Source organism: Pteropus medius, unplaced genomic scaffold, assembly GCF_902729225.1.
Source record: "Pteropus medius unplaced genomic scaffold, Ma_sr-lr_union100, whole genome shotgun sequence".
NCBI lineage: Eukaryota > Metazoa > Chordata > Mammalia > Chiroptera > Pteropodidae > Pteropus > Pteropus medius.
In genome coordinates, this window is record NW_024340701.1 from 1,634,672 (window position 1) to 1,644,802 (window position 10,131).

Sequence of the window (10,131 nt, forward strand, 5' to 3'; positions counted from 1 at the left end):
CTGTTCAAGAAAAGGCAAGAGACTTGGAAATAGGTAAAAACTCTGGGACAGAGCTAGTGGGAATGAGGCACAAAAGCAGGCAATAGCCCAGTTGTTAGGGTACAGAGCTCTACTTCTCTCTGGGGATGGGGCGGAACTCAGGTTCCTAAGAACTCTAGATTTAAGGAGGCCAGAGAATTAGAAAAGTCTCCCTATGTGGGATAAAAAGAAATAGACTACTATTTAATAATATCACTCAAATAGAGAGACCTTAGTCTTTATGTAAATACTACAACTTTGAGTTTTATAAAGCAACAAAGATTATTTCTGTTAGTTAGCAAAAGTTCCTGGAAGCCTGTCTGTCTGACTATCCTTGTTTCTGAGGAGGTTGTGTGTAGGACTTGATTAACTCTATTGGACAACTGGGAAAGGTGGGCCCTTTGGCACATGGACTACAGTATTATACAGGCCATCCACCTTGTCTCATTGCCTCTTTCATACTAGTACCATAGTTTTCTTCTAAAAATAGATAGGTTATATAGACAAGCATAAAAACTTGAGTTCTGAAGTCAGATAAGCCTGGGTTATATATAATTTTCTTATTTATGAAATAATAATGGTTATAACACCTACCTCACAGGGTAGTTTAGAAAACTAAATGAATTACATATTTAAAGTCCTTTGTGCGATGCCTGGAACATAGTAGAACCGAACAAACAAAATGAAAAATTGGCTCATGTAGCTATCTTCTCAAAATTCTTCAGTGGTTTTCTACAATTATGTCTCTACAAGCTGGCTTCATTATAAAAGCAGGCGTTTATTTCAGGCTTGGCTGTCTTTCCTACTACTTGCAGGCAGGAACTGCGTCTGTTTTATGCTCTCAACAACCAGCACTATTGCTTGCACATAGTGGGTACTCAATATATACTTGTTGAATAAGTGAGTGAACATAATATCTTTCAATATTCATGCATCCCGCCCCCATTACATACATAGCTCATAAACACAATGCTAACAGTTGTTCTTTAGAATAACTCTGTTGGTGTGTAGGATCCTGAAATGTTAAGAGAATTCTTATACCCATCTCATTTCACTGAATGACAAAAATTATTTTATCCATTCTCTCACTCTTAAATATTCCAGGCCCTGGGGTCAGGGATTTCATGGACAAATAAAGTCCATAAACTAGATCAATACATAACTCTTTCTCTGTCCTTTTTTTTGCCAAAACCTTTCTGAGGTAGACAATTGGACTGCTTTAAGAAACTAAGAGTTTAAATACATGGCTGTTTGTATAGAATGAATTAAGGTTAAATGATTATAAATGCAAACCTCTAAACATGCAATAAAGCAACAAAGTAGATTTTTAGCAACAAAAATGTACAATTACCGTTAACTTGGTTGATTTCTGAGTTGGAGGACAGAATCTCATCTGCCAGTTTCTGTGCAGTAGGAAGAACTTCAGTGTGGTGTGCTGTGATTAAATATTGAATAAACTTTTGTAGCTGGTCCCTATTCATCTGGAAAAGGGTTTCTGAGATAGGAAGACGCAATTTGACTTGGTCTGGTTTACGAATCCTGTAGAGTGAGAGTGCTACTACATGAGCACAGTAGAATATGTCCTTGTTCCCACAGCCACATGTCACTGAAGTGATTTTGCATCGATCAAAACTGATTGCAACTTTGTAAGTCATTGCTGGTTCAGATGTACTGGCTGGCTCAGTTACTGTGCCACTGAGATGGAAGCCTAAGGAAACAAAGAAAATGTGTTTAGAGATTCTGTAGGTAGAAATTGGAATATTTTCATTTTGCATTTCAATTAATCAATTCAGAAATTATTTGCTGAGTATCTTTTATATACATGGTAGGCTCTGCCAAAAACACGAAGGTCAATGCAACTTAGGTATTGTTCTTAAGGAACACACAATCTAGAAAAAGAGTCTTTACCCTGGAGTCTTCCTGAACTAATAAGATAACTTTTGTTTACACATATGTACATTCTTCTGGGGAGACAGTTCATAGCTTTCATCACAAGTCTCAAAAAGGTTGATGAGGAATCCCAGATTAGTTAAAAACCTCTGTAGTAAATTTTGAACTCTAGGTGGTAGGCAAAGATAAGTCTACAAATAACATCAGTACAATCTAGAGTAAGGTGAAAGCCACAAATGAAAGAGAAACCAAAAGAATGCCACAAGGAGGGAAAGGAAGAAGAACAAGGAAGGTAAGGACATTTCTTCCCTAAAACATATACTAGCACATACCACCGATAATTTTGAAATTAAGTTCCCTGAAAACTTTTCAACTAATAGTTTTAGTAGTCGTTGATGATCATTGCCTTGATCTACTATTAGAGTGGATTTATTTTTTTATTTAAATTTTGATTTTCTCATCTTCTCTCTGACACCCTAATCTGTAAAATAAAGAAAAAAACATGTAAAGTGGTCAGCTCACTGCCTGGAACACAGTGGGCTCTTGATAAAAAAAAGTGACAGAAACCACCACCACAAAAATTGCTTCATGGGAAAAACTACTTTATAGACAAAGTTTTCCTGAATTTCATCATTGTGATGATCCTTTATTTATTTTCCTAAAATACAAAAAGAAAACACATAATATTGTAAAATCATCCTACTTATCAAATGTTCAGATGCCCAAGAACTACAGGCTTTAAAAACAGTGTCTTTTATTAGTTGCGGGTCTTGAAGTGATTAGATAATAGATGGACTGGTAGAAGAAGGAGTAGGCAGGTATACATTAGCAACATATGTTTGCTCACTAGTGGCTCCAGCCAGCCATAAAGGTCAAACGTCCATATTTCCTTTCTTCATACAGCATGTCTTTTTGGTGCAAAGCAGTCAGGGATGCCAAGCCTGGTAGAAATACGGCTTTTGAAGAAAACAGTCAGGCAGCTGCTCCTCTTGTGTCCCTATCACTTCATACACAAGAAACAACAACAACACCTTCAGTGCTCTAACACTGAGGAAGCCCTAAATAATGCACCAAATTCTTTCAATGAGTTCCTGTTTTGTCTTACAAGCATTGCATCCTCCCAAACCACCCCCAAGTCATAAAGCAAGCTTTATGCTGAGTAAACGAGATAACTTCAACTTTGTTTTCTGGCTGAGACAGCTTTCCTACCTGGTCTATACATTGTTTAAAAATACAATAATAAATTATATCACAGACTTTTCTCCATTACATATCACAGTGGCTTGGACATCTCCTTAGTTTCCAGGAAAATCTCTGATCTTCAATAAAAATCTGCTATGGGGTAAGCTCTGACTAGTATGTTATCCTATAAGTGTGCCATGTTTTCCTTGGCTTCATTCAGCATGCTCCAAGTGAGTGAAACTCCAAAAGTGTGCAGAAATGGCCTCACAGCCCCTGACAGCCAAGTTCTTTGCAGGTGGTCCTTCATAGAGCTTGCCATGCTTAAATGTGAAGCAAGAGCTCTGAGAACTTCCAGATTAACAAGAAATTGCTAAAAATCCATAAGTGGCTCATGGCTTAAAATAGAATTCTGATTCTCCTGCCCTCTAAACTGAATGGTGGCACAAAAGAAAATGGAAATAACTAAAACTGTTTACTAAACAACTTTCTTTTCCAAGGCTGGAGAATCTAGGGCATGGACCGAACTGTGGACTAAACTGAAAGTACCAAGGACCAGTTTTCTACTTGTAGAAAATATAAATTTTCCCTTCTCCAAATAAGAAAATCCTATGTTTTTTATGGCTTAGCTCAAATATTATCTCTATATGAAATTCTGCCTGGTGTCCCAGTTGCTGAACTGAATCATATAGAATGAAGAAGCTTTGACTGTATGCCTCACGAGAAAAAAATTTTACCCAGAATCAAGTAATAAAGGACTTAAGTATAATCATTTCACAGATGAGAAAAAGGCTCAGAGAAATTATGCGATTTGCCCCAATTTTATTGCATGGTTACAGTCATGATAACAGAAATTAAAATGACCATAAATTCACATTCTGAAACATTTTGGGCTTTAAAAACTAGAAAAAATACATTTGTAAAGAGTTTCCTTCAAATTAATATATTTTCTGAATACAGGCAATTGCTTTTTTTAATAAAATAATTTTTAGTTCCTAATGTTTTTTGTGCACTTACTGTGTGCTAAGCACTAAGTCCTTTCACAAGTATTATATCATTTAATCCTTACCACAACTACTATTATTTAACATCTTCTATGTGTTAGGTCCTAGGAACACATCTGTGAAAAGACCAACTAATCCCCAACTTTATGGCATTTATATTCTAGCTAGGGAAATAACTAAGTCCACAGGTAATGATTTAATTCTAATTGTGGTAAGTTCTATGAAAGAGAAGTACAGAATAATAAGATAGCATGTAATAAGGAAGACCTGATTTGGTTTAGGGACAGGGCGATAAGGGATGAATTCCTTGAGGAAGTAACAGTTTGAGAAATTTATAGAATAAATAAGAATTAATTAGGTCAGAGGACAGAGAATGGCAAAGTAGTGATAAAGAGAGCTCCAGGTAGGAAAAAAAAAAAGCATACATGCAGAGGTGCTAAGAGGAACATGGAATGTTCAAAGAACAGAAAGAAGACCAGCAATTAGAAAGCCAACAAGGAGTAAAGTAGCATGCAATGAGGCTGGAGACCTATATTCTTGTGACCTAAACTGTGACCTATATTCTTGGTACCTAACGGAGTCTGGCATGGAATAAACTTTTATAAAAATGTTTGCTGAACTGAATTGCTTGAAATCTTTTAAATGGTTCCTCACTGATTATAGAATAAAGTTCAAACTTTCTATGCTGTGGCCTCTTTCTGTCTCTTCAGACTTGCTTCCCACCACTTCTCAACACACTAAAACTACTTGCAGGTATCTGACTACCCTATGTTTTCTTAGCATCTATACCTTTGTATATGATGTTCCCCATACCAGGTGAGAACCATCTCATTTCCTTCTCATCCTTAATTCCCAACTCAAATGATATCTACTCTGGGAAGTCTTCCCTGATCTCTGGAGAATTAAATGCTTCTGAGCGCTCGTGCGCTCTCTCTCTCTTGTGTCTGTCTCTGTCTGTCTCTCTCTGTCATATCTCTCTACAGCACTTGTCATTTGACATTAGTGTAACAACAGTTTTTATGTTTTGGATAGTGAACTCTTTTAAAACAGAGGTTATGTCTTTTTCATCTCAAGCAAATATAAGGGCTTAATAAATGTTTGTTTAAGGATGAATGAATAAAAGAACACTAAATTGAATCTTTAATTTATGTATTCATATCTATGATTCACAGAGAATTAAGCATGTTTATAAAATTACTAATTTGGTGATTAAAATGAAATCAGCTAATAATTTTACTGTGATGGTGAGCAGTGACAATAATTTATATACAAGCTAATAATAATGGGGCACTAAGATTATTTTCCATAATTCATATCTACACCTCAAATGGACAGTTGTTATGCTTTTGCCAATTTTCAACCCATATTTAAAAATATAAAATATGAGCAAACAATTACTGGATACTTACTATGTGCCACACAGTGTTCTACTTTCCATGTATTAACTAATTAAATCCTCACAACAACCCTACAAGATAGCTTCGCTTATTATCTCTCTTTTTCAGATGAGGAAACTGAGGCTCAGAGAGGTAAAAGAACTTGTCTAAAATCCCACAGCCTGTAAAAAGTTAGTCAGGATTTGAGCACAGGTAGTCCAGCTCCAGAGCCTCATTCTTAAATTAATTACCATGATATACTGAACATGACATACAGTTTATGTATACAAAACTTTATAAAAGTATTTAGCAAGTACAATCCTACAAAAATAGACTAATGACAAGTCAGTAGACTCTGATGTTTGCCTGGTTTCCTGGGCAATTGTTCAAGGTAACTAAAATAGACAAGTGCTCTGTGATGCTCTCATAGTTGGAATAAAGATGGGCTCATGAACTCATCTGTACAAGACAATGTCTCAGCACAATGAGTGAATCATCTGCTGAGAGTTCTAATGGAAAGCACTTCTCAGTACAGCCCTCTGACACCATTCAAAATCCTTTTTGTTTCTGAGTGCAAGAAAGGCTCTAGTAAAGCTTGGGCAATTAAAACCACTTTGCTCATTGCTCTTTTGATTCACCAGACCCCTAAACAGGTGCTAATGCATGAAAATGAGAGTAGTTTCAACCAATGGCAGGGAAATAAGAGCTGTAGTTTACAAAAAGAATCTTTTTTTTTATAGTCAGTTTAAGTGTGTGTAGTGCGTGTGTGTGTGTGTACGTGTAGGTGGGTGGGTGGGTATATACACAAACAGATATATAAACTAGGTAACTCATTTGAATGAGAATGCTTTCCTCTTGAATAAATTTGGTTTTGGTGATACTGCATCCTATGGATTGATTAGACCTTCTGACTTAATTCCTGTCTCCTGGAAAGCAGTGTACCAGCAGTCACTCTTTCTCTTTTCTGTTACCTAGAAAAATGGTAGCCACACAAAGGCTTAAAACAGAGTGGCATCATCAAATTAACTAATTTCCTTTTCTGAAAGCCTTATTCAAAGGCTGGATAACTATTGCCTAAACAAGAGCACCAGAATGGCTCTGTGGAATCATATTATAATATAAAGAGCTCAGGAATCAGGGTGCTTGAGTTCGAATTCCAGTATCCCTCAATTCCTCTTTGCCTCAGTTTCTTAATTATGCAAATAGACATAGTAATACTTATATGCTTAGCAGACTCATGTGAAAGTAATTTGTAAAGAACACATTTTCCAGAGATATCATTCAATAGCAATCCCAACTGGCCAGGGCCAGCACCTATATAAGTTCACAAGGAGCAGATGGTGCCCACACACTGGGTGAGGGTGCGAGAGATTGCAAAGTGAGGAGCAGTATTGTTTATTTGGGAATACAAATGATGCTGCCCCATTACCCTGAGAGCTACTCGGTTTGTTTGTATTAGAGAGGTCACCCTAAGCTTCTCGGAGCAGCTGAGTAAGCTGGAGGGCCCTTCTTGTAGCCATCTGCTTCCCTCCCAGACTCTTCTGGCAAATCAAGAGATTTTCCTTGTATTAACTTCTGAAGAAAAGCCACAGGCCCTTCTCAGCACTAGCTTCTGCAGGAAATGGTCTCCGCTCTCCATCTGTGCCATCAACCAGTTAAAGAACAATGAGGCTTCCCAAGCCCAGGCATTCACTTACAATGATGCCCTTGCATTATCTAGTTTTCCAGTACTCTTTTACTTGGATCTCTATAAGGGGATTAGGTGTGTCTTTTAAAAGATCGAGTTATTTATCTTTGTTATTTTAGAAACATTTTATGTAGAGGGAAAAAATAGGAAGAATCTGTCTGGAAAATTCATTAAAAAGTATAACGTGCATAAAACAATCACTTTAAAAACAGTAATTTCATCACTCCGCCCCCGTAACTATTTTGTGGAGCATAAGATTTATAGAACAAGTTGTCTTATGTACTGACAGATAACCAGTCTATTCAGAACTGCAGATGAGATGCCTGCTCCTCACTCAGTTCACAAATTTGAACATAGATTGGGAAAAAAACCACCACACTCCTTAGGCAGTCCTCTGCAGAAACAAGGTATATACATGTTGCAAAAATGGAATGTTATAGGCTAATAACTACCATCTGGGTTATTGATTTGAACAGAGAAAAGGCAACATATAATTGTAAGAAGATTTCAGAAATTATCCTATTCCATTTAGTACTACATCAATGGGGCGGGGGATAAAAACTGAACAATAAACTGCTTTTCAAAAGGAAAAGGATACACATAGCTATTTTTGATCAACTACAATATTAAGTGATCAAATATTTATTTTTGAGTCTTCAAAACAGTATTGATTCATTTTAAAGCATTAAAAACTACCCAGATATCTTTTCCAAGAAGAAAAAGATTTCCTTGTTACTTCTGAGACTGTGTGCACTGAATCAAGCCATCAGGATATACTTAAATTATACTTGAGGCAGTATATATAGTTCCCTGATTCCAAGCTCTAAAGACTCTCTAATTTTAAGCAGAGCCTAACATCAAATAATCTAAAGAAAAATGCCTATGTATAAATATCATATGAACTGTAATCAAATTCTCATAGCAATCAAAAGACTAATTTTCGGGCAATCTTAATCCTCCTCTTTTCTAAACTCCATGACATTTTATTTTCAATATGGCCTTTTTAATATGGAGATGAATGCATATCCCACATAACATTCTTTATTTAAGATTTCAAATGCTAGTAATAATGCCATTCCTAACATTTACTGCATTTTGGTCAAGGCCTCACATTACCGTAGCTTTATTTTTTTGTTCCATCTTCCAACTTGACTTGTGTGGGGCAGCAAGAATGACAAAACAAATTCAATTAGGGCAATACTTTTTATTTTCTTTAGAAACTGGAGCAAAACCATTTTTCTACATTCTGCAGTAACTTGATTCCATACAAACACTAACCAAATAGAAGACATTCTCATTAAGTCTTCACTCAGGGTTCTAAATGCATTCACATCATCCATTGGATCAAAGGAGCAATCCCTCATAGGAAAAAGCTCTAGTGGCAGCAACTCTTCTGAATCAAAATTACATTCTTACTGTACAATTCTATCAACTGGCCGGCATCTCCTTGTGCCCACCACTGTTCTTATATGCTTTTTAACTCCTTTGCTGCTCTAACCCCAAAGGCAGGGAACAAAATTGTTAAATGGAATATTATTGGATAGACATTTGTCCAAAGAAGATATACAAATGGCCAATAAGCACATGAAAAATGCCCAGCATCATTAGTGATTAGGTAATTGCCAAAGAAAACCACAATGAGATAACACTGCACACCCCACTGGAATGGCAATAATAATAACAACAACAACAACAATAACAACAATAATAGGAATGTAAATGTTGGTGTGGAAGTGAAGAAATTAGAACCCTAATACATGACTGGTAGGATTATAAAATGGTACAGCCACTATGAATTTGAGATTAGGCTCTGCTTTAAATTAGGGGGTCTTTACAAAAAAAAACAAACAATCCAATTAAAAACTGGGCAGAAGACCTGAACAAATACTTCTCCAAAGAGGAAATACAGATGGCTAACAGATATATGAAAAGATGCTCAAGGACACGAATCATCAGAAAAATGCAAATTAAAACCACAATGAGACATCACCTCACACCTGTCAGAATGGCTATCATCAGTAAATCAAAAAACAACAAGTGTTGGCAAGGATGCGGAGAAAAGGGAACCCTCATGCACTGTTGGTGGGATTGCAAATTGGTACAGTTGGTATGGAAAATAATATGGAGGTTTCTCAAAAAATTAAAAATGGATATACCTTTTGACCTAGCAATTGCACTTCTGGGTATTTATCCAAAGAAAACCAAAACAATAATTCGTAAAGATCTATGCACTCCAATATTCATGGCGGCACAATTTACAATAGCCAAGATATGGAAGCAACCTAAATGCCCATCAACAGACGATTGGATAAAGATATTATGGTTCATATATACAGTGGAATCTTACTCAGCCATTAAAAAAAATGAAATCCTATTATTTGCAACAACATAGATGGACCTGGAGGTTATTATGCTGAGTGAAATAAGTCAGAGAAAGATAAATACCATATGATTTCACTTATATGTGGAATCTAAAGAACAAAAAGAACAAACTAATCAAAAACAGACTCACAAATATAGTGGACAATTTGGTGACAGACAGAGGGGAGGGGGGTTGGGGACTTGGAGAATGGGGTGAAGGATTAAAGAAGTACAAATTAGTAGTTGATAGTTGGGCACAAGGATGGGGAGCACAGGGAATGCAGTTAGCATTAATATGATGGCTAAGTGAAAGGCCAGGGGAGGGAGGGAGCAATTGGGGGAATCGTTTTATGAACAATATAGATGTCTAACCAATGTGCTGTATACTTGAAACAAATTTAAATAAATTTATTTAAAAAAAATAGTCACAAGGATGTAAAGTACAGCATGGGGAATATAGTCAATGATACTATAATAACTATGCATGGTGTCAGATAGGTACTAGACTTATTGGGCTGATCATTTCATAAGTTACATAAATGTCTAATCACTATGTTGTATGCCCAAAACTAATATAATATTGTATTTCAACTGTAATGAAAAATAAAATATAAAT

At 36.2% G+C, this 10,131-nt stretch overlaps 1 protein-coding gene across 1 annotated transcript in view; it reads right to left on the reverse strand.

Moving 5' to 3' along the window:
• The window catches only part of ZSWIM5 (zinc finger SWIM-type containing 5), a 149,405-nt gene that overhangs the window by 62,462 nt on the left and 76,812 nt on the right, over window positions 1–10,131 (reverse strand). The window contains exon 2 of the mRNA XM_039884300.1: window positions 1,370–1,726. Coding sequence (XP_039740234.1) covers window positions 1,370–1,726 — 357 coding nt within the window. The remainder of the gene's footprint in view (window positions 1–1,369; window positions 1,727–10,131) is intronic.